The 24,919-nt window shown below is 36.7% G+C and overlaps 1 protein-coding gene across 1 annotated transcript in view; it reads left to right on the top strand.

Moving 5' to 3' along the window:
- Positions 1-24,919, top strand: part of LOC104627684 (DNA excision repair protein ERCC-6-like 2) — a 58,394-nt gene that overhangs the window by 6,477 nt on the left and 26,998 nt on the right. The window contains exons 3-12 of the mRNA XM_010296015.1: positions 487-606; positions 1,945-2,138; positions 4,556-4,717; positions 5,946-6,153; positions 7,573-7,713; positions 9,845-9,958; positions 11,388-11,507; positions 17,781-17,852; positions 19,055-19,200; positions 24,219-24,314. Of these exons, the coding sequence (XP_010294317.1) occupies positions 487-606; positions 1,945-2,138; positions 4,556-4,717; positions 5,946-6,153; positions 7,573-7,713; positions 9,845-9,958; positions 11,388-11,507; positions 17,781-17,852; positions 19,055-19,200; positions 24,219-24,314 (1,373 nt within the window). The remainder of the gene's footprint in view (positions 1-486; positions 607-1,944; positions 2,139-4,555; positions 4,718-5,945; positions 6,154-7,572; positions 7,714-9,844; positions 9,959-11,387; positions 11,508-17,780; positions 17,853-19,054; positions 19,201-24,218; positions 24,315-24,919) is intronic.

Raw genomic sequence — 24,919 nt, 5'->3', positions numbered from 1 at the left:
GAAGGAGTGGAACATAATGAAAATGAAATATTAGTAAAAATCTGACCTCTAATTTAATCCTCTTCCTTTCGCAGAAGTTGGGAGTGTAGTTAGCAAGTATCTTTTCTTTCTGTTTTCTCGTCCAAGAGTCAAGTGTCCTGAAAATGGAGTAAAACTGCAAGGCATGCCTAATCTCTAGTTTTTGCTGTCTCTTTCATAATCTCCTTTATTTTTGGGACTTCCCCACTTAGAGGGTGAAAGAGTAAAATAGAGCAATTAATTGCTTTTATCGTGAATTCAGGATTCTCCGAGGGAAGGGGTTCCCATTTTAAAACAGATTAATGAAAAAACAAAATGCCAAAACAAATAAAAAAAAAGAAATTCCCCCAAATCCCCTTTCTAAATACCAGCCAAGATTTTGTCTTAAATGTTTATTTTCAGTGGAACTAACTCACTTTCTGATTGCATTTTTGTACATAGTCACTGAGAGTCGTTTTCTTTCTCCAGGTCATTTCGTTTTTGGCTGCAGTGTTGCACAAAAAGGGAACACGTGAAGATATTGAAAATAATATGCCAGAATTTTTACTAAGGACAATGAAAAAAGAATCAAGGTGTAACCCCAAGAAGGTACAGCTTTTAGTGATACAAGCTGAAGGATTTTGGTAAAAGGCAATACTTGGATTTTTTTTTTATTTGCTTTAGAAGTTTATAATCTGCATAGGTAGATTAGAGGTTCATGGCCTTCCTCGTAGTGTTAGGGAAGCCTTCAGTTTTCCAAACTGTCATAGTGCATTATCTAGCTGTTATTGTCTAATATGTTAATACTATTGATCTGCACTAACACAAAAAATTTGCAAATGCCTGGATGAGATTTGTGACTAGAGTACTTTGAAAAGCCCATGTCAGTGAGTAGAAGACTATGGTTCTGTGTGATTGTGATTCTAAAGTACAAAAAGCATGTGTGTGTATATTAACATGATATTTAAATAATTAAGATAAGCGCATATGCTTGGAAAATTTATTGCTAATATTCATGTGACCTCACATTTTCTTGAATGACTGTCGTAATGTTGGAACTAAGGCTGACTGGTAATCTAGGTACTCAAATACAGCAAATAGAGATATGAAAATTCTGTGTGAACGAGATAAATCTGGAGGTCATTTTAATTTTACTCATCACAGGACCCGTGCTGTTCCTGTTTTCCATTGCTATTTTTATTTGATTGGAATATTTAACTGGGAGAATGCTTCTGAGGAATGTTTCTGACTGGGAATAAAAGAAGAATAATTTCATTTTGAGGGCAGTTAAGTATTGTAACAGGTCACAGAGAGAGGTTGTGGGCTGCCCCATCCTTGAGGGTTTTGAATACCTTTAGGGAAGGTCCTAAATGTCTGAATTCAGTGTTGCCTCTGCTTTGACCAGAAGGTTAGACTAGAAACTTCCTGAGATTCCTTCCCATCTCATTGATTTTATTATTCTAAGATATTAAATGGTACAAGCTGTCTTAATTTTTTAAACTCTTCTCAGGTCTTTCTGTTTTGAATTTGTGTATTGACTAGGCTTGTGGATTGAAAAAAGCTGCTTACCTTCTTCATCCTTTTGTTTTCTCCATCTGTAATCTGTAAAATATTTTATGATGCACACATACAGATGCTATAACAAAGCAAAGTGATAGTATCTCATGCCTTATTGCAGTTGTTGGAGTATAATTTGAGTAAGTAGCACTGCTTTGGTATCTTTTGCAGTATTACAGTATTTTTCTTCTGTACTATTCACATAATCTGAGTAAACTTGTTACTTTTGAATTTATATTGACTCTTCAGATATTTTCTATGCTTTGAATTGACAAAAATGAAACAATTCAAACTATAAAGCAGTAAAATCTCAATATTTTGACTTTCCTTATTGAGAAAGTGCTATGTTGTAGTTTTTCCAGTAATACTGTAACAGCTATTTATTTTCAGATTTTCCTCATAGTGGCCCCTCTTTCAGTGCTGTACAACTGGAAGGATGAGTTAGACACATGGGGGTACTTTAAGGTCTCTGTCTTACATGGCAGTAAAAAGGATGAAGACTTGAGTCGCATCAAGCAAGGGAAATGTGAAGTTGCCCTTACGACATACGAGGTACTTCGCCTGTATTTGGATGAATTTAACAGGTAATACCTTTGAAATATTTTTCTAGGCACAGAATTTTAACTAAGTTTGTATTTTTCTTTGCAAATACTTACTCTTTCTGTATAATGTATTTACTGTTAAATCAAATGACTCATTGTGTTGAAGAAGAGAATCCCATTTAACTTTTTATCTCCCAAGCATCCCACCACTGTGTTTGTGGTGGGATGCTTGGGAGAAGTTTAAATAGTTTTCATAAAGCTTATTTTTGCTGTTAATCTGTTCATGAAGTGTTCTCTAAAAGATGCAAGAATTGCTCACCTGAAAACTGGTGGTAGCTGAAACATACAGGATAATAGCGGTAATAGTTTTAAACCATTAACCGATAGGACAAAGGGTGAGGTTTTTAAATTAAAAGAGGGTAGATTTAGACTAGATATCAGGAAGAAATTTTTCCCAATGAGGGTGGTGAAACACTGGCACAGGTTGCTCAGAGAGGTGGCAGATGCCCCATCCTTGGAAACATTCCAGGTTAGGCTGGATGGGGCTCTGAGCAACCTGATCTAGGTGAAGATGTCCCTGCTCGTTGCAGAGGGTTGGACTAGATGACCTTTAATGTCCATTCCAACCCAAAGATTCAATCATTCTTTGATGATATGCAGAAGACATTTCTATCTTTCACTACAGTGTAAAGAGAAAAAAATCTGTAATGTTCAAAAGGTATTTTTGTTGTTATCTGCGGTTTTCACCAGCTTGATGAAATTCTTGAGTCCTAAAAAGTTTGTGATACAGGATGTGTATATGTATCTCTGTGTGTAGTTTTAAATACCTGATGGACTTACCAGAATCAAGGACTTTCTGACAGCAGATTGTATTGGAAATACTACTTTATTTGTTCCATAGCTGTCAGTATTTTCAAACTAGGTGTGTTGCCTTTTCTTTGGCTGTGTGCAGGAGTACTTAGCAGCCAGTAGCAGCCTGCCCTTAGCAGCTGGTGTTGTCAGTAGCTCTGTGGATCTTGTTGGTTTTGTGTTGGGAAAGGTCCAGGCCCAGCGAGTGTCCTAGTGTTCCAGACAGCCATCACCAAAACAATGAGATCTTCAGCTCTGTCTGTGTTCAGGTCTAAAAAAGAAGTGCAGATAGAAGAGGACTAAAGGAATTGTATTACTAGTACTCTGATTCTTGCTGTTGTCTTTCTGAGGAGCTCTTCAGGCTTGGTCATTGGATAGACAGTGGTCAGGAAACAGGTGCATGTGCAGAGCCGATCTGATGTGTGAGTGACTGCTTGCAAATACATTACTTAGTGTATGTATTTACAAGACTTGTTTCTGCAGAGCATTGACTGCATGGGCCTGTGATCTTGACACAGGAAAAAGCTATGTGTCTTGCTTAGCTAGAATGGTGGATTGGACTCAAAACCTGCTCTTAAATAATTATCACTAATAAGAATCCATAGACTCAGTTATGTGTGTAAATCAGCATAATGAGAGATTAAGTTGAAGGAGCTAGCATATGATCATCTCTTAGGCTCCTTTCAGAAACTTGAATTTTTAGCAGATTTTAGGAATGTAAGGAACTTAGATGTGAATTAATGTCTTTAGCAGACATCAAAAAAGCTACAAGATCAGCCTTCAGATTAGTGAGCTAAATACAGCCTGCTCAGGAGAGAGGCTTCCTTCCAAACATGCCTGTTTCACCTTTTTGCTGCTTGCAGTATCATCAAAGTGGATGTGGTTTGTTTTTTTTTTTTTACAGAAATACTCATTCATATATATAAAGCGATCTCATAAAGTTAATAAATCTCTTCCCAGCAACGTGCTGACTTAAATTAGTATTAGTAGTGTGGTCATTCTACCTCCAAGTTTTATGCTTGAATGGGCTGCAAAGTATCTTTTGGTCCCTACTTCTAGATATGTTCCTCCTAGTTACAAAACCACAAAATAATACATATTGGTATCATATAGATATTAAAGAAGTTGAGTGATGCTTTCATGTAGGAAACCATGCAGTTTGAGATGCTTTTAGTCTACTTCCAGTTACACTGGGTAAGTGTGTTGGAAAAATGAGGCACACGTGTGCTAAACATGCTTCAATAGTTTAGCTTCAGAGATTTATTTTTTTTCCCTAAATCTTACTTATGAGGGACGTTAGTGCTGGAGAGATGTGCTGGATTGATTGCTCCAGAGATTGAAAGCTGCTTTCTTCACAGAAAAGATTTGATGCAGTTACAAGTATTTAATTTATTTGACTATATAATTTAGCCATTATGGCAACTGAATTTACTAAACAAACAGAATATAAGGAAACTGAGTAGCATAACACAATGTAAAACAGGAAAACCAAAAAGTAATAGTGTCATAATAATCACTGCTATGTGTGTGGCTGACTTCACTTTGTATGTATATGTGGGGTGACGGGATCAGTAGTTTCAATTAATACAATATTTCTTGTTGATCTGCAGTGTAGAGTGGTCTGCTGTGATAGTGGATGAAGCACACAGAATCAAGAATCCAAAAGCTCAAATAACTCAAACTATGAAGTCATTAAAATGCAGTGTTCGCATAGGTCTTACTGGAACCATTCTTCAAAACAACATGAAGGAACTGTGGTGTGTTATGGACTGGTAAATAAAGTATCTGTGTTTATCATTTAAACGCCTCTATATGTTAACCATGCAGTGGGGCTGGTATAGGGCTGGATGATTTGGACCCCTCTGTGTCAGAAAAACCCAGCAACAAACCACAACCCTCCCCGCTAAAAACCCTATGTTTTCTGAGAATGTGTGTTTTTCCATAGATATATTGGAGGTAAGCTCCTGGCAGATACATCTACAGTATGTATTTTGCAGTTACTAAATAAATTTGGAGCTCCTCTGATCATCTGGCTTCTCTGGGGAATTTGGAAAGCAGTTAAATTTTTTTTCTTTTCCCCTATGTTTACCTTTCTTTTTTAAGGACACTTTTTTCTTCTTCGTCTCTCCTCCACACAGTAGATTGAGAGTCATTACACAGTTTTGAACAATGTTGTGCCTTTGCTCTGTCCAGTGTGTCAGGTCATTCTGACTTACTTGGAAGTTGAAAGTAACAGTATTTTGCTGTTTTTCAAAATGCACGCATTTGGAAAGCAACAGGCTTGTCTAGGAAAACTTTTAATGGAGAGAGAGAGGTGGAAATAACCCTAGATATAAATCTAAATATATAAGGCTTACTGCGGGTGCTTTACAGAGGAGGAACAAAGTAAACACGTTTTAAATGTGAGGAAATACAGACTGAATTGAAATATCAGGAAATACTTTAACAGTAACCTTAGTGTTGCATCTTATGCTGATATGGTTTGTTCCAATATGTAGTGCTGCCAGTGATTACCAAATTCTTTTCCCTATTGGGTTTCTTAAGATTTTACTTAGTAAATTGCAATATCTGTGTAACATGATTTTAATAAAAACAGGAAAAATTGAAAACATGACTGCTTACCTTCCAATTTAGGCTCCTGAAAAGTAGCAGCCTTGTAGTTTAGAGGTTCTATATACTTGTGACTTCTTTTGCTCTGCTGAGCTTTAGTTTTTCTGGACTAAGGCAGATGGCAACCCTTTCCTAAGGGGACCCTCTTAACAGTTGAGGATCACAGTAAGTAAATGAAAAAAATGGCATGTCTGGAAGTAGTGCATGTTTCTATTTATATACACAGTTTTTATTAATTTCTCTAGTGATTGTTAATTTAAGATCTCTTGCTGTTGGCCAGAAAAAATTTATGGTATGCTTTTAATCAATGGAAGAGGATAGACTGCCTTGGAGTAAAGAAAATGCTGTTACTCTTTCACACAGCCCACCCTCCCTTTTTGTTTTTAATAGGGCTGTACCAGGACTTTTGGGTAGCAGACTACATTTCAAGAAGAAATTTTCTGATCCAGTGGAGCATGGCCAGAGGCACACTGCAACTAAAAGAGAGCTAGCAACAGGTCGTAAGGCCATGGTAAAGCTAGCAAGAAAAATGTCTGGCTGGTTTCTGAGACGTACCAAAGTGCTTATCAGTGATCAGTTGCCAAAAAAGGAAGACAGAGTAAGAGTGACTGCATGTTTCAAATACAATGCTAATGAATATATATCTCTTTTTGTTGTTGTTGTTGTGTTTTTGCTATTTCATCATGCCTTTGCTAGTTTATGGTTTTCTTTTGGACTTAAGAATTTAAGAATTCAGAGCCTTGGAAAAAATGCACATGCAGTAGAGTGCTTTGTTCACATAATTACTGTGATTGCATGTTGAAATGGAGTTAATCAAGCATGAAAATGCTCAGCTAGAGTTCTGACTAGTGATTTACACATCTGGTTTATGTACACTTTTATATTTATCTGTGCAAACCCAATGTTATGTGTGTAAATCTCTTGAAAGTCTATGTAGGACTTCTGAATTTGCAGCTTGACACTTTGTGCGTAGAACAGTGTGCTTTTCACTTTTAACTCCCTCATTTTTGATCACTAAATAAAAGAAACCCCCCAAACCTAAAGCTGATTGTTGATAGGTCTATAATCCTGTTCATCTGATGGTTTTGTAAACATTATATAAAATGATGATAGTTACGACTATAGCAAAGAGTTCTGATAAATTCTTAATAGATGTATTCGTGCTTGTGTTCTAAGTAGACAAACACATTAGTTTGCAGCTGGTTTTGTTTTTGGAATTTGGTATTTATTCTTCATCTGTAGTGTATAATAATGTCATCTAGACTGTCTTTGGAAGGAAGGATTAATACAAATGTCAGTCAGTTGCTTTTCTAAATCTAGCAGATTTTATTCTTTTCATTCTCTTGTTAATGTGAGTATATGTTCAAGTTACTGCTGTATTATTATAGCTCAGCATGGTGCTGCTGCTGTGTGGGTGGCCTAGGTTAAGGAATGATCTTGGGATTTCTGTCTCCTGCTGCTTAAGACCAAAGATGTCATGGAGATGCCACCCATGGTCTCTAAGAAGAGGGATAAGAGTTTTGGCCATAGCACTGTGTAGACCCTTCTTTCTCATTGCTTATTCTGTTTGCCCTCCTTGTGGTGGTGCCCTACAACAGCTAGTGCCTAAAAAAGAGGAAAGAAAGGGTAAATTAAGCAACTGGCAAAGCAGAGGGGAATTCTTAATTACAATAATGCATTTATGTGTCTCACTTCTCCCTCCTCCTGTCCTTCCACAAAAGCCATACTGAAATGTTTCTAGAAACCTAATAGCATGTTGTTATAGGTTGATGTTGATACTCCTTGTAGAATTTTGGGAGCAGATAAAATAATCATACATATATTTAGGCTACAATTTCATACTATATTGGTGTCAAGATCTGGATTTTTTAATTTATAATTTCATTTAACTATTAGAGCAAATATATTCTTGTTTTCTACTTTATCTTCAGTGGTTTCCTTTTTTTTAATCAGTGCTCTTTGCTTTTCGTTTTATGCTGTACATAACTGTGTTTGGGGGGTTCTCTCTCTTTGGCAGATGGTATACTGTTCCCTGACGGAATTCCAGAAAGCGGTGTACCAGGCTGTGCTAGAGACAGAGGATGTAAGCTTAATATTACGAGCAGGAGAGCCCTGTAGCTGTGACAGTGGCCGTAAAAGGAAAAACTGTTGTTACAAAGTAAGAACTTGCATTGTTTGGATTTTAGAACGTAGTCTTCCTGGTTTAAGTGGTAGATAGATTTTCTCAGTTGAGTCTCTGCTGATTGTTGTGGTTTAGCCCCAGCCAGCAACTAAGCACCACGCAGCCGCTCGCTCATTCCCCCACGGTGGGACGGGGGAGAGAATTGGAAGAGTAAAAGTGAGGAAGCTCATGGTTTGAGATAAAGACAGTTTAATAAGTAAAGCAAAAGCCGCGCACGCAAGCAAAGCAAAACAAGGAATTTGTTCGCTACTCCCAGTGGGCAGGCAGGTGTTCAGCCATCTCCAGGGAAGCAGGGCTCCGTCACGCATAATGATTTCTTGGGAAGACAGACGCCATAACTCCGAACGTCCCTCCACCACTTCCTTCTTCTTCGTCCCAGCTTTATGTACCGAGCATGACGTTATATGGTATGGAATATCTCTTTGGCCAGTCTGGGTCAGCTGTCCCAGCTGTGTCTCCTCCCAACTTCCCAAGCACCCCCAGCCTGCTCGCTGCAGGCCAGCACAAGAAGCTGGACTGTCCTTGACTACTTAGCAACAACTCAAAACATCAGCACCTTATCAACATTTTCTCATCCCAAATCCAAAACATAGCCTCACACTAGCTTCTATGAAGAAAATTAACTCTACCCTGGCTGAAACCAGGACACTGATGAACAACTGATTGAAATGTCTGTGTGATTGTAGGTCATCTGTTTGGGGAATCCCAGCTGGAAACATGGGTGGTTTCATCATGAGCATGATGGAGTTAGGCACTTTGGGATTACAGCAAAGCTGCTTTGCATGCCCTCAGCAGATCGTTGTTACTTATGTAGTAAATTATGGATCTATTGTATTAATAAGTGCACCTGTGAAACAGTTGATGTTGGCAAGGATATTGCATTGGGGTGTTCAGTATGTGTCGGGCATGCTGCTCCCATATGCCTCAGGCAGTCAGTGCAGAAGCTGCAAATCGGAGGCATCCTGGACCTAGCAACTTCTGTTATAACTGCAGTTGGATTGTGTCTTCCTGTCCCGCTAAACATGGGCTTTGATTTGCTTCATTGAAGGGAGAACTCCTGACAGTAGCCATAGAGCACAAGGAGAATTTCATTCACGAATAACAGCTCGGTAGATTTCTTCTATTGTCTCTGGACTACATTAACACTCGATAGTCTAGCTTTGTATTTGTGTTGTCCGTATTACTCAGTAGGCTCAGGTTAAGCATGTCTTTTTAACATATAGGAGCATCTGTCTCATACTTGCTTTTCCCTATTGTATTTCTGGTCTGTTTTCATTCTTGAATAGTGTTTGTTTGGTTTTTTTTTTCCCAAATGACATAGCTTATTCAGTCTTCTGCATTTTTCTTTAAAAAGAATCCTGCTATCAGACTGTTTAATATTCCGTGTATGCTAGCATTAGTTCTTAGCAGGCTTCCGTTTCTCTTGGTGTTTTGTAGAAAAAAGTAAAATCCTCTTGAACTTAATTCACAAAGGACATTAGGCAGGCCTGCAGATACTTAAGTGCTTTTATGGACTGTCTTATTCCAAAGTTAACCATGAAATTTAGTAACTTGAGAAGGGAAAGGAAAGTTAATATTGGTCAAATCAGCCAACTATAACCAGAAGAGTAGCTGATGTTGTTGCTACTGCTGCATTGTAGAATGTTTGAAGTTGTTTGATTTATGTTACTTGAGATACATATAGAATTTTATACAGTTCGGCAGAGAAAAGTGTAGTTAGCAGTTGTAGGGTAAGAAGTCATCCAAACAGCTCTGGCTTGATTTACATTTAAATCAATTGTAAAGTTACTGTCTTTTTGTCTACCAAGAAATTCTTGTTTATCTTAGTAATCTCTGTAGATGTCATGCTAACTGAAATGTCTAGGAAACTATGAACATAGCTGTGTTTTTTTTCTCTTTTTGAGATGTCTTCTATCAATAGGATCACAAAGCGGACGGGGGGAAAAAATCTTGCTGCATTTTTGTTAGAAATACAGTATGATCTCTTTGGGATCAATTACAGTACTACTTAGAATCAATAATGTGTTAAATATTGTAAGAATAGCACTTTTTTTTTTATTTTCAGGAGTATTTGTTTGCATAAACATTCTTTTTTTTTTTTTGGTAGGTAAATGCTTATGGTGAAAGCATTAAGTCACTGCGCTTCAGTTACCTGACAATACTACAGAAGGTTGCAAATCATGCTGCACTGCTGCAGACAGACAACAGGAGCAAGCAGCAGGTTAGTTTCAGAAGTATCTAAAAAATACTTGTGCAAAATGGGATGAAAACTCTTGAATAAAAATTGCTGCTGGCCTCTTTAAGTCTTAGATAACTGAAATGAAGGTATTTTGCAAAATTCCTTTTCCACTTAGTAATTCAGAATGTATCCTGTATTTAATAGAGATGTTACACAACAGTAGTTCATTTAGGTGTTGCGTATCTGAAAATAAGGGCTATAGAAACATTGGAGAGCTTTAGGGGGTGGAGTAATTTTAGTGATTTCTAATAAGGCCATTTCTGCTCCATTTATGACAAGTGCCCAGTAAATCTTTGTGCAAATAAATAAATAATAATTAGAATGTGGCTTTTTTTTTCCTCTAATATTGTATATTCAGAGCTGAGCTTCTTTAAATAATGAGAAACATGTTTTAGTAGAAAATGCTCAGTGAGAGTACAATATTAGTTTATCTTTTTACTGTGGCAAGTAACCTACAAGACCCATGAATGACAGAGTTTTTAAAAATGCTGGTATGTGATCCTTAAGATCCAAAAATGGGCAAAGAGATTTAGGGATGTTACTACTTCCTCTCAGAAGCCACAAGGGAATGGAAATGGGAAAATCCTAGCCAATTTTGGCAAGTTTGTTCCATTAGAGCAGTTTTGATTTTTTAGGAAATGTCCTTGTTAGTGTCCAGGGACTTATACGCAGTAAATATTTGAATGTTTTCAGTATTGGGTTTTTTCCTATTGTGTATGTAGTTTTTGTTGTAATAACATTTGAGGGTTTAAATAGCACTGTAATAACAATGTATGAGTATTTTGAGATGTATTATCTTTTACAGCGTACATAATAATTAACCAAAAATCTAAAGAAGCAACTGACATCTTGTATTATTTCTTATCTTTAGTATTAAGGTCCATCACATGGACTTACTCTTAGATGAGAGAGGAGGTCTTTTCTGCTCCTGTGGAACAGTAGACTTAAAGTATGTGGTCATGTTCAAGTTCAGAGCTACACAAATTGTAGCAGTGGAGCTTTTAATGTGGCTTTTGAACAGTTTCAGTGCATTTCCCATATTTTTTTTTTGGTGGGACAATATGTAATTCCCATATTGGCTTATACCAGAGGGTCAAGAGAAATGCTGGTACACAACTGTGGGGCAATGCAAACCTTAAGCCAACAGGGTTCTTGAGACTGACAACTCTTACTCTAGTAACTGGAATCCATTGTTTCAGATTAGGATCCTCTTTTTCGAATGGAGCAAACCAAAACACAGAAGAAATGATACAGCACTTTTGTAGTGAACTGAATAAAAACAGATATCTCTTTCTGCTTGAGTTACTTTGGCAGATTACTTGTTTCAACCTGTTTAACCAGTATGGCTTACTGGTATCCCAATGTAGCTGTACTTTTTAACACCTATTCCAACTTTATGCTTTTCTTCCAGGAAGCACATATCAAACGGGTGTGCAGCCAGGTATTTTCCAGTTTTCCAGATTTTATGCGGTTAAGCAAAGATGCAGCCTTTGAAACAATTTCAGATCCAAAGTACAGTGGAAAAATGAAGGTAAACCTGTTCTTTAGAGGAAAAATAAGTATTAGTAATAGTAATAAATCTGTAGCTGTAGTATATAAGAAAATGTACACCTAATAGTTGTGGGTTTTTTAATCATTCTGTTTATGGGAGTGGTACCACAGCAGAGATCTGTTGGTCTTGGTACCACCAAGACAGATTTGTCTTGGATTGGGGTGCCTCTGGACAAAGACTGGAGAAGTGTGATATGTGATGCTAAGATATCCTAAGATATTAGCTTCACGTATTTAGTGATGGTCACAGAAATGAATATTGCAGTCAAGGGGGTTGACAGATAGTTCCATGAAACTATCAACTCAGTGACTGTCAGAAACGTTTGAGCAAGGAAAAAAGAGCACAACAAAATCCTTAAGGGACTTAATGTTTTGTGCACAGCTTCAATATTGTGGGTAGTTCCAGACCCTCCTCTCAAAAAGCATGTGTTAGATGCTGTAAAGGTTCATCGAAGGGCCACAAAGGTGATCAGTCCTGTGGGACAGGACCAACCATACAGGCTGCGACTCTAGCCTGGAAAAAATGTCTTAGGATGAATGTGAGACAGACAATCATACGTAGCATGGAACTGGTGAAGATGTACTGAGTGCTTAGTGTTTTTTCTAACCCTTTGGACATCAAATGAAGCTAATAGAAGCCAGGCTAAAGATGAACAAAGTGTTAAGTATAAACCTGTAAAACTCTTTACCTTAGCAACTGGTTTCAGAGGGGATCAGGATGAATAACTGAGCAAGATGTCTAAGGTAGCTAATAAAAAAAAGAAAACCAATTAGGTTTAGGAGTGTTCCTGAGCTGAGAGTAATGGAAGGGTGAGAAGCTATGCAGAATGGTGTAGACTATATTTTTGCTTTCTCTGTAAACCTTGATACTCAGTTGCTACTTGGGACAGGGGTGGAGGTAGTGGCTGAGCCGTGCTTTTTTGTGGGTAACAGTAATGGTTCTTATCACTTTATTGATTTGTTGTTATGCAAGCAACATCATTCTCTTCTGTTATTATGTACATGTGAGAGGCCTGCATATTACCTTTGTTATATGTGCTTCATTATCTCATGATAACAACTTTATTGTTAAATTAATTATCAGCAACTATTTAATACATACCTGTAAAAACTAAGACTGTGATCTTCAGTGGTGCTTATGAAGCTCTTCTTTTATTGGTTAAAACTAATTTTGCTTTCCCTAGAAAGTTGTCTCTCGCGGCTGTTGCATACTTCACTCCAGCACTGCCTTATGACATTTTCATTATGTGTGTTTTGACACACTGGTGAGTAACACAGGCAAGCAAAAATGCCTGAGTTAAGGCAGAGATTCTAAAGTTATGTGCCTTTAAAGTCTGCCGCTTACAGAGCTGCCTGTTGGGAGGAATCTGATATAAACCGTGGCTGTAAGTCTGAGTTGCTTGTGGGACAAGTATAGGCTGCGCTGTCTTCTCAAGGGTGCAGCTGGCTGTGGCTGTGTGTGTTGGATATAACCTTGGCTGGTAGCAGTAGGGCTCTTCTCATGCTTGTGTGCAGTAGCCTTGCATGGTAAAGAAGGTTCTGCTGTATTGCAGTGCTGGAGCAAGAGCATAACTAAGGTGGCAAGAGAGCAGAGGCTGTGATCTTTTTAAGTATACTGAGCTTGTGCTGCTGGCTTGATACTGATGAGATATCAGGCAGGTTGAATGTTTACTTCTGACACTGAGAGATGCACGTGGTTAGAAAAATGAATTTCTGAGCTACCAGTAGGTAAGTGTCAGCCCAATTTTCTGGATAAATTGCCCAAACATATGTAGAAGCATAGAATAGTTTGAGTTGGAAGGGGCCTTTGAAGGTAATCTAGTCCATCTAATAGAATGAGATGAGAAGTACGTGAATAAAAATAATGAGCTACTAACAGGATGATTATTCCTGCGTTTTTTTTTAATTGTTAGTGAATCATCTAATGCTCATCTTCATTCTATCTTACTAGAGACTTTCTTGATTGTGCTTTTTATTTAATTTTTGATCTTTTAGCTTGTTATCAGTCTGCACTGATCAATATTCCTGTATTTCAAGGTATTTTTTACAAAGATTGTAGGTAATTTGAAAAAAAACCAACAAACAAAAGCCAAAAAAAACCCCAACCAAACCCCAAAAAGCCAAAAAAACCCCAAAAACACAAGACAAAAAAACCACACGTACACCTCTAAACCATAACCCAAATCCTAAATAAGCACATATTCTTGAGAAGGGCCTTAGTATGAAGCATTTCCATTTTTTTAAAATGCAGTGTATATCACGGGAGACTGGATTTTAAAATCCAGCCTTGTGTTTTTGAAGTAATATTTATATTGCAAAATATTTCTTCAGTATGGTTAGTAGATGAGAGATAAATGCAATGTAAATTTCTGTAGAAAAGTAAGAAAGGAAATTAAAAGAATTGCTGTAATTCTTGCACAGAACACTTTATTACTCTGACCTTTTAAAAAAAGTCAGATAAGACACTACACTGCAGTAGTAGTAGGCAAAGGTACAAATCAACATGGACCTTTCCTCCAACATAAACTAGGCTCTGGTATTATTATGAGGGGTTCTGCTTGTTTGGTTTGTTTTTTACTTTATAAATTATCGAATAGAAGCATTTTCAAATCTTGCATTTATGACAGCCCAATAGACTTACGGAATATTTTTCCACTGTTGATGACCTTTGGTTTTGTATATGTGATACTTTCTTTTGGAAATATATAGTGTCTATTTCAGTGCATTGCAAACTGGATAGAATTTATCTAAAAATTATTGAAAGAATTGCTTACTTTGAGGGAAATTGATCTGCTTTCTCTTAAAAGAGGAACCTGAATTTTGTGTCAGTTTGTGAAATACATCTTAGTATAAACAGAATATTCTGAACTGTGTGGTGATATCTCTGTGCCTGGAAGGAGGACTTTTATGTAATGGGCTAAGTAGCTATCATTGAAAAATAAGGTGTTTTTTGAGTCCATTAAATTTGACTTCAGAATAATTGTGATGCCAAAAATTCGTTCATACGTATCTGGTATTGTGGTGGCTTTTTTTTTTGCTACTGATTGCTTTGGAGGTTTGTCTTGTGAGAAGAGATTGTCTAACTCTTTTCTATTTTTAATTTTAAAATGGAAGCTGTTTGGGATGATTTTGGTTTTATGCTCTGGAAGCAAAGTCATTCAGAAGGTATTCCATTTAGAAGGTCCTCTTACCATGAGAAAGTAATCAGAAGAGTCATCGGGTAGTAGAGCTTGAAAACTACTTCACATATTTTTAACATATTTATTTGGAAATAAATGAGACAAATTACAGCAAAATCTTTTTAATTGTGTTGTCCCACTGTAATGCTTTACATTTTCTATTACATAAATAAATTCTAGAAATGAATTGAAATACTTTTGTAACTTTCATCTGGTAGTATAGACTGAATAGGTATCGTATAGTCCTTTAAATTAAAATTTAATACAGACCACCAAGAAATTTTGGCACAGGTATTTAATCTTTTGTAGATGAGCATATTTCTAAGGGAAAACTTTGTGGCATTTATTTAAATTTATTCAGGGCAGGGGAAGGGCTGGGGTTTGTTGGTAGAAGTTCATTAGCTAAGCAGTTGTAACTGTTTTGAAGGGTTGAAAAGGTTAACCTATCTGCTAAAATACCTTTTGTTCTCTCACCAAGCAGAGCTAAAACATGTAGGAAAACATACCTTTTTGTATTGTGGAGTATGCCTACTGCCACCAGTAAAAGCAGAATTGCTTGAGTGGAGAGCGAGTGTGGGGCATATTGGTGTTTGTGTCCTACCTTGTGCTGTAGCTGCAGTCATCTCTGTGTTTTGCCAGCTGTAGCATTTACAACGTGCCACCCCAGGTTTATTGTTCTGAATTTAAGATTATAACAAAAGCCTGGAAAAAACAGTCGCTATAATCCAAATGTACATGTACAAGCATTGATGGTATGCTTATGGCTAGTATGTCCTCATTAGGGTGGGAGGTGGGTAATAACACAGTAGCATGATCTGAACTTCAGCTATTTTTGTGGAATTATCCTTTCATTTTCAATCATACTGCAGAACATACAGTTTTCAGAAGACTTTGCTTATACTTTCTATTGCAAGGTGAATTTCATGCCTAGATTTTTAACTTGAAAGAGTTGAATATGTGAGAATTGAAGTGGAAGGACTGTGCTCCCTTGTTTGGAAACCACCCTTTTTTCCATCATGAAGTAAGAAAGTGGGGACCTGCGAAGTGTAAAGACAAATGATTCTATAGTTTTAAATGCAGAGGTACTGGGGACTGCTGGGAAAAGTAAGAAAAGTGAGGGCAGTTTTAAACACTTGCAGTAATTCTCATTACTACTTCGATTATTTCTACAGTTTTGTTAAAATTCTGGCTCAGAGAGACTATATATGCTTTCTAAGTGAAAAAGGCTATTAAATGTCTGGGCACTTGAAATAACTTTGGTTTTTTAAACTGTGCGTATAATATTTCCACAGACATGCATTTGTGGAGTTTTTGAATACTGTTCTTAATTAATATAAATCTCTTAGGAATAATTATATTGGATTGATTTATTTATTTTGCCTGGCATATTATCATTATTTCAGTAGGAAAATTGAAGTCCATTGGACCACTTTGCAAATAATAGTAGCTTCCACTATTAAACATAGTCCTAACCCAGGTAGGCATGGTTTTGAAGGCTTAAAAACACTCTAGGCTAGCTTGGACATCTGCATACAACCAAGGTGTTTCCAGATGTAAAATTTTATCACAGTCAAACAACTCACAATGTGTAGTAATGGGGAAATAGGCATTTAAATCCATGTGGACTCTTACAAAGAGCATGTTACTTTTGCTTGAGTATGATTAAGTATTTCTTTTTCACAGGAATAACTTTCAGGGTAATACTCTGGTGTGCAAGCATAGAATTTTTCTCTTTGGTGCAAAAACTTTCATTACTTTTCCCTGTTCATCAGAGCTGTTCTTTGCTCCAGAGTACCTAAAATCCCAGTGGGCATGAAATTGATCTGTAAACAAACTGGTTTGATTTGTTTGTGTGTTCTCCTATAGGAAATTCATTATTTAACCTATAGTTTACTCTAATAATAACATCAACAACAGAGTAGCCAAATTCCTTCTACTTTAAAAACATGTCACTGTTTTTCTTTTGTTTCTTAATGTGGCTGAATAGAATGCAAATGTAAATCATTTAGCTCTTGCTGAGTTCCCTGATGTGGAATTTTTTTTTCTAGTAAAATAAACTCTGGTTTATATGTTGTTGTACAGTGAACCAGGCAAAAGTTACCTTGTTTGTACCTTGTTTTTACTTGCAGCTGACTGGCTAATCTGTACAAAAGGGCTTGTAATTGATGCAGAATTACTGTTTTATATTCTAGATATGATCCAGAACTGTAAATTTAATAAAAACATTCTTCATTATTTGGTTGTCAAAGATTTGTTAGGCTTTTCATGAAATCAGTGTCAACAGTTTATGTATTTATCACTGAATAAATACAATTTTAAAATATTTATTGCCCAGTGTGAGAAGGGTACTGACATGGTACAGAAAATTCCTGTTTCCCCTTTGTGTATTGCTTCTGCGCAGTACACTGGAACTGCCATTGCCAGATGTGGACATGCTTCTTTTGAAAATAACAGTATCGCTATTATACACAAGTCTCTGGATTATTTGCTTCCCCACCAGAAGAACATTGTGTGTGGGCGGATTATTGGCATTTGAAGGTCTGTGTGGAGTCTGGGAAGCTGAGTCCTACTGTAAACAGAGCAACAGGCAAGAGTGGGAGCGGGGAGGGGCATACATCTCACTGATTATTTTAAGAAGACAAGTTCCAAAAAGGTCTGAACTCAGATGTAGTACAGAAAATTTAAACAGACCTTTCTGTTTCCAGGGGAATTCTGTTCATTTGCTAAATGCAAAAATTCGCAAGCTGAGCTACTGCATGCAACAAGTAACACTTTGTTACAGTCTATGCACTGTAGCTATTCACAAATAGCTTCTGAATTTGCCTGTTAGTAGTATGACTGCATTTTTATAGCAGAATTTCCATGTAGGTCACTGAAAAATGGATAGGTCTGGCATTTCCATTACCTTTGGCACATTTATTATGTTGGTAATGTTTTTGTTATGCCTCTGTTTGGCTTTGCAAATTATTAATCACAGTGTAGCCTGTTTAAAGGCTGAAAACAACAGAAGTAAGTGTGTGTGAGATGACCTGTAGATAAAATCTCTTCATTTGTATTCTGTGGTTCATGTACAGGTCCTTCAGCAGCTTTTAAATCACTTCAGGAAAAACAAGGATAAAGTTCTTCTTTTCTCCTTTTCCACAAAGGTGAGCTCCATGTGACTTTTATCAATTAACTTCGGCAGTAGGTTCTGAGGCTTAAAGCACTGAGGTGACGGCTGTCAGCCACATTTCCTTTCTCACTCTACGATGGGAAATGATTATGAGGAGGACAGTGTGCCATACTCCAGAAGTATGTTGAAACTTTATGTTATCTCATGATAAAAACAGTGATGGTGAAATAAATGTAACTCTGCTGCCTTCCTTAGAGCTTTTTAAAATTGTTGTATTATTTCAGGTATAGATAGCTCATACTGAGTTCAGCTGTTATGTCTTGAGTTAGAGCAGTGTCACAGCAAAATATGACTGACGTATCATACAACCTTTGTGTTAGCACTAGTTAAATTTCCTCTGTTCTACTGGCTTTTGACCATTGCCAGTGATGAAACTTCAACCTTGAGACTTACTGGATCCAGTTGGCTTGAACTGAAAACAGTGTTTGACTGGAGCAAGAGGTGTATGCGCACTTAACTTTTAAGGGACGTGGTCCTTGATTTTCTTGTTAGGGAATAACGTGTTTCCTGAAATGATGCAAACTGTAATGTGGTTTTCTTTAATTAAATATTTGTAATGAAAGCATTAAAAAGTATTAAAAAATAATAGTGTGAATGACAGTTCAGAGTTTTAAATATTTAATAATTTTGTGGCTTTAAGGCAGACTACAAGTGTAATACTTATAGGCTGTAGTAAAATGCTCATGTGTCTTAGGCTGTGCTTCACGGTATTCAAGACCAGGCTGACTGCTGGTTATTGCAGTCTCTTTCACTCTGCCCCTCTGAACTCTAGCTGTGCATACGAGCCCGTTTCTCTTTGCTGGCTCTGGTGCTTACTTATCATCATTCAAGTCACTGTAACTTGCTAAGATCGTCGGAAACTGTTTAAGTTGCCTGCCTGCTTATTGGGTTGAATTGACTTAGCATCACTTAGAGGCAGAACAGGCAGCCAGGGCTGGAGGTTTCAGAGAGACCACAGCAGACCAATATTAATCACCTTGAGTGCTGTAGAATCACAGCTAAAGAATGTTGAGGATGTTGATATCAAAACGGGGAAGATTTACTCTTATTTTCAATGCTTGGTCTACTGAAAATATATTTGAGAAACACGGCCAATGTTTATGTTATTGTTAATGTTATGATTGTTTAATGAAAAAGATAATAGTCAGCACTTAATCTTTTATTTTTTCCACACAGTTGCTAGATGTGTTGGAACACTACTGTATGGCATCTGGGCTAGATTACCGAAGACTTGATGGAAATACAAAATCAGAAGATAGGATCAGAGTTGTAAGAGAGTTCAACAGTATTCAGGAAATTAACATATGTCTTGTATCTACAATGTAAGAAAATCTAACTTGTAGTCTGTTTCACTCTGCTTTTCTAGTGTTTATTAAATAGGATACTTTGCATTTTACTTGATGACCTTGTAAGGGATTACATTTGAGAAAATGAGTTTTTCTTTTGTCTGTTAGTAAACATAGACACACAGTTGTGGACTGAAGCTTCTAAAATACCTGAAGTCTCCTCTTTTCCCCTCTCCTCTGCTTTATGAGGATTGCTAAGATCTGAAACAAAGATGTCTTCTGAATCCTAGTTTTAAATTTCTGCTTGCTGTAGGAATGAGGAAACATGAAATGCTATGTTGAAATGAAAAATTATCTCTTAGTGTTACTGTAATTTATTAACCATGTTAATTAGCATATGTCTATTTAAAATACTTCATGCAATCCTTGATTGTCTTTTAAAAATGTATTTTCCTATCGGATCTGCTTATCAATTTATGATGGATAGTAAATTCTTTTGAAATAGAGCAATATGTTCAACTAAAATTAATGAAAATACGATGCCCCTGCCTTCTCGCCCCTGCCTTCTCGCCCCTTTTGTTTAATTCTGTTTACTTCCATGTTTCATTTTGCACGATGTTTGTTACCAGGCAAGGGCAGAAAGTGAAGAAAAACAAACTTTAATCTTCCTGCCCATAGGAAAACTCAGTGAAACTTGGTGAAACATGCAAATATGCTGTTCTTGCCTATATGGTCCCATTGGTTCTTTATTGAAAGTATGCATGTTGGAGTTAGGAGTTTCCACACTACCTCTGTTTAATTAGAAGTGAGGCATAATCTTAAAGACTGTTACATGCCAGAACTGTCTTCACATACTCTCTGGTGCATGTGGGCAGGTTTATAAAGAGATTTGTTTTGTTAGTCATGCACATTGGTTTGTAATATCTGTCAACTATAGAACCTGGCCATCAGCTTCCGTAAGACCCAGCTTTCCTGGGTCCCTATTCTTTGTCCCTAAAGACAGCAGGGAATTACTGCATCTGTAGCATTAGGAAAGACTCTCCTAATAGAAGTTTGTGCTTCTATCAGCCTAGTTTAGTTGCATAATTATAACTGTTTCAATTCTCATCCGTTAATTTACATAGAAATAAAAAGGAAGGTCAGGTAAACAGAGTTGGACTTTGTCCTTGCTGCTGTTAGAGCTTGTGAATATGGATTGGTGAGCTTTCCATGTCTGCTAGTGATGCTTGAGATGAGGATCTTGATGCTGTTGGTTTTAGATTCTTATCTTAATGAGTAAATGGAAGGAACAATGAAGGAATTGCAGTCGATGTAACTAGTGTTTACTAAGGTGCAATTCTTTGTGTACTTTATCACAGAATAAAAAAAAGTTACGTTTTTGCTTTCTTGATACACAGTAATGGAAGCAGCTTTAATTTTGTAATACTTTGGAAATCAGAAAGTGCTTTATCCCATTTCTACTCTACAAGAGATTCATCCTTCCTCTTACTCGGGTTTCAGGCATTAGGACTTCACAGTATATTCTTTGTTTCTCAACACATAGTAAGTTGACAGAATTGGGTCATACTCTTCGGTCCGTACTTTCTTGCAAAGTTTTTGGCCGACTGTTCTGTGTAGTCAACGTGTGTGTGTTCTGAAAGTCCCATTGCTCCAAGAGCCAAATGTTGATTTTTGATGAAGATACTTGCACAGTCTTTTGGCTACGAAAATGCATTCTGCAAAGGATGAATTCCCCGCATAGTGATCTTGAGTCTGCCATTATATTCCACTGGCACAGTTAACGTACAACTTTAAACAGGAAGTTCTAACCTATAAATTAGTGAGTTACGATGCAGACAGTGGTGATGACTTCACTGTTAAATTTAAAATATTCCTGTTTTTTTATACCGGCAAAATGCCATTTCTGCCTGGAATTGCCAGTGTATAGCCTGTAGACATTTGGAAATCCTGATTTTTATTGGCTGGTGACTTTTTTGAGAAACAGGGCCTTAAAAAAAAAAAAGTAAAAAGAAAAAAATATCTATCTATATAGCTTAACCTCAAGTCTTGCAGTTAATGTTAATATCAAAATAGTCATATAGCTATCCATAATGCTTTTATGGATAGCTATGACTAATATAGCTATATGGATAAATATATTTTATGGGTGTTTGGAGAAAATATGATTGATTTTCTTCAGAGCTTGTAAATTCCATTAAACCAGTACATATAGATTATTAATTTCAACACTGAGCTTTATGGAAAAAAGGTATACATGCGTTGCAATTTCTAAGGCTCATGAAGTAAAGTCTGTTTCAGGATACTTTGGTCCTGTGCTGATGTTGCTGGGAAAATGTATGGTTATTTTGAAGAAAGGAAGGGGATTTTTGTCATGCTTAGAAACATTAAAATACTTGCTAGAGTTGCCGTAACCTGGAGAATGTGAGAACTTGCAACTCCGTTGATGCTGCTTAGCCTGAATAAGGGGTACTGCACATGTACAATACTGAAGTCTTTGCAGTCCTGTTCCATTGCAGTGTTCTGGAAGAAATGAGAGCAGCAAGTGTTCCTGCCTTTAGAGCTAAATCACTCTTTGCTGGGCTTTCCATGCTAGTCTTTCTCTAGACTAATTACTTCAGAGTAATTGTAAATGAAAATCTATTTCTGCTTCTCAGTTTTCTTTATTATGTAAAGAGAAATGCTTAGATGATGAAGTGATGATGGTTACAGAAATTTGTACACAGTTTTTATCGTGAAATTTGTTATGGTATGCACTTCCATTCTACCTGCAATGTTCTCAACTACTGTCTATTACTGGACTGCTGTTCATTACTTTGTACTTTTTCAGGGCTTCATTTAACTTGAACTCTTCACAACTATGTTGTCAGTTTTTAATGTGCATGTAAGCACATTCAAAGAACTCTCAGCCACAAGATCTCACTGAAACAGAGAACTTACAAACTATTAAAAACTTACCTCATTAAATAGAATTATGTAGTCATAGCCTTTATGGAAACTTTCCTAATATGATATTGTTTTGTAAGTTCTGAACATTGTGGTATTAAGTTGTCAGTGACAGGATATGAAAATAAGCCATTTCTTTAACACAGTGTGCAGTTTTAAATAAGATCTTTTGAAAACTGTTGTTTGTAACAGAACTGTTACAAGACATTTCATACAGGGCTCTTCATTTGAGCTGTATAACTAATTTGCATGGACCATCCTGCAATAATAACTTTAACTTCTGGCTAAAATCATATCTAAAGTGGAAGATATTCTCTACAACGTACACACTTAACTACTGCATTCATTCTGTCCATGAAGGAAATACTAGCCATTCTTTTTCTGTTTTGGACTATCTGAATTTTTTGTGGCATACCTAAAAAATACTGAAAGGTAAAATCTTTATAAAGCTAAGTATCCTGCTTAGTTAATTCTCATAGTCAGTCTGTTTTACTGACACTAAGGCTTTGCACTGAGGTTTAATTCACATTTCAGTTCCAAATACTGCAATTTTTTATGAGAAGGCATTTGGAAAAATATGTTGACTTATGCTTCAGTATGACTGCAGGGTCAGTTTCGTAAGATGAGAGGCTGAATTCTGTCCTTGCTAAAAAGAAATATGCCAGAATTCCAAAGTACAGTAAGGTATTCTGAAAAATACAAAGATTTTTATTCATCATTTCAAACTTTGAGCGCGCTCATCCTCCGGAAACCTCCGTTAATATTGGCAGATTCCCACATCCTCTCCCTTTCCAGATTTAACTAACCCAACACCGCACCACACCTGGAAGGAAGAGGCCACAGCTATATTTACATTAACAAGGATTCCGTGAAGACGAAAAGGTGGTGGGGCTCCATAAGCTTTTGGTTTCTGTCTCCATTTATTCACATCTCTGGAAAGTTTACTTTTCACACTGCTTTAAACAAGCAGAATATAAAGTAATCTATTAAAACCAGGTGCTTGGTAAATTAAATGGGGTGGACTTTTTCAGTCTTGTGGTACTACATTCAGACACTTGAAATTAATGCTGTCTATGTCAATGTAAAGAATTGTTTTAATAGTTAAATTAGTAATAGTGTTTGGTGTGCGCTTGTATAGGAACTTGTCTCTTGTAGGAATGTTGGTTGAGCCAGTTGAAAAGAATTTTTGGGATATGCTTGTTTTGCAGCTGGATGAGAAGTGGTATTTTCCTCACTTTCGTTTCTATTAAATCATCCAGCTATGCACATGCCAAACTCCAAGTAACTGAGCAGTTTTGTTAGATTCAGAAAGGGCATTAGTTAGCTATTTCAGGTTAAGCATACGCTTAAATTCTTTGTCAGCTTGCAGGCTTTTCCTGAAAGCACAGTACAGCTGTTGAATGTGTAAGACAGTGTAACTGGTACCCCTGTGACTCCTTACCCTCACAGCAGACAATTTTCTTACAGTGATTTTTTTCCTTGTAATGACAGGTATGAATGTTCCTGATATGCAGCTGTTTGATCAGCTATATTTTTAACAGTTGACTGACTTACTGTACAAATACATTTGTGACAGTTGTTAACTCTTGTAGTTATGCCTTAGCCTAGGCTGTGACAATTTTAGTGGAAACTGCATAGCATTATTGTTAAAACTATGTTCTGGGGTTACAGGAAGTAAAATTTAATGCAGACTTTTTATTTAAGGTATAGTTTTCTTGCTTCTATAATGTTAACTGGCATAAAAGTGGTTATGAACTTCAGTATAGCTGTTGCAGGAGTTGGCCTGTGTAGTGCTCAGTGGGTATGAAGTAGCAATCAGGACTTTTACTATAGTAAGGTGATAGCAGTTGGTTATTACTCAGATGGTCATACAGTTTGAAATCTTCTTGCTACTTAGATGAGACAGCTGCATTTTACGGCAGTGTTTATTTAAGTACTTCGTGCTTGTTAGCAGTAACACAGAACTGTACCCCACTATTTTCAGTATCCTTGTTGTGCTCTTTTTTTATGTTGGGGAAGGGTATCCTAATATGGACATAATAACCTTGAAAAAAAATGGTTCCGTTTTGCTTACTGTCAAGTATTCTGTTTTTTCATTTTTATGGCTTTAGGGCTGGTGGACTGGGTCTTAATTTTGTTGGTGCCAATGTTGTTATACTGTTTGATCCTACATGGAACCCAGCAAATGATCTTCAAGCTATTGACAGGTACACTCTCAAAATAACAGAACTTGATCCATGTTGTACTCTTCTTTTGCTTTGATCCTGTAATCTAATTGTCCAGCTAAACTTTCTTAAGGGGGAAAAAAATATAAATGGTCTGACTTGTGCACAAGACAGTAAGAAACGTCCAGCTAAATTATTTTTTAGCTTTGTTCTTGTTTTTAATCCTGAATTTTACTACTTATTTTCCATTTTATTTTTGTGCTACTCTGATGGTGGGCTCATTAAAAAAAAAAAAAACTAACCATAGTTACTGTAACTTTTCGTGATCTCTAGAACAAGTGTGTGTGTGTATAGCTGGATGGCGTTTTTCCTGTGTTTGTCAGAACAGAGTACATTGTAATTGACCCTAGTTCAAGTGATGTTTTGAATTCCAGAATCCTTAAAGAAAAACATTTATGTTCTTTTCTGTTTCACCCTTGTGGAGATTCGTGTGTTTTCAGCACTCACTTCCATCTCTGATACGATGCCATTGCAGGATTTTCAGGAATCTGGATTTTTCTTTCAAGGCTTTTTGATCATATGATGTTGCCCTAGGAATTAAGGACAGACTTTTGAACAGCTGAAGTGAAAAATATTGGAAGCCTTCA

The sequence above is a fragment of the Phaethon lepturus genome, unplaced genomic scaffold (assembly GCF_000687285.1).
Source record: "Phaethon lepturus isolate BGI_N335 unplaced genomic scaffold, ASM68728v1 scaffold40741, whole genome shotgun sequence".
Lineage (NCBI taxonomy): Eukaryota > Metazoa > Chordata > Aves > Phaethontiformes > Phaethontidae > Phaethon > Phaethon lepturus.
Note: the sequence above shows the minus strand (reverse complement) of the source record. Positions and strands in the feature narration are given on the sequence as shown.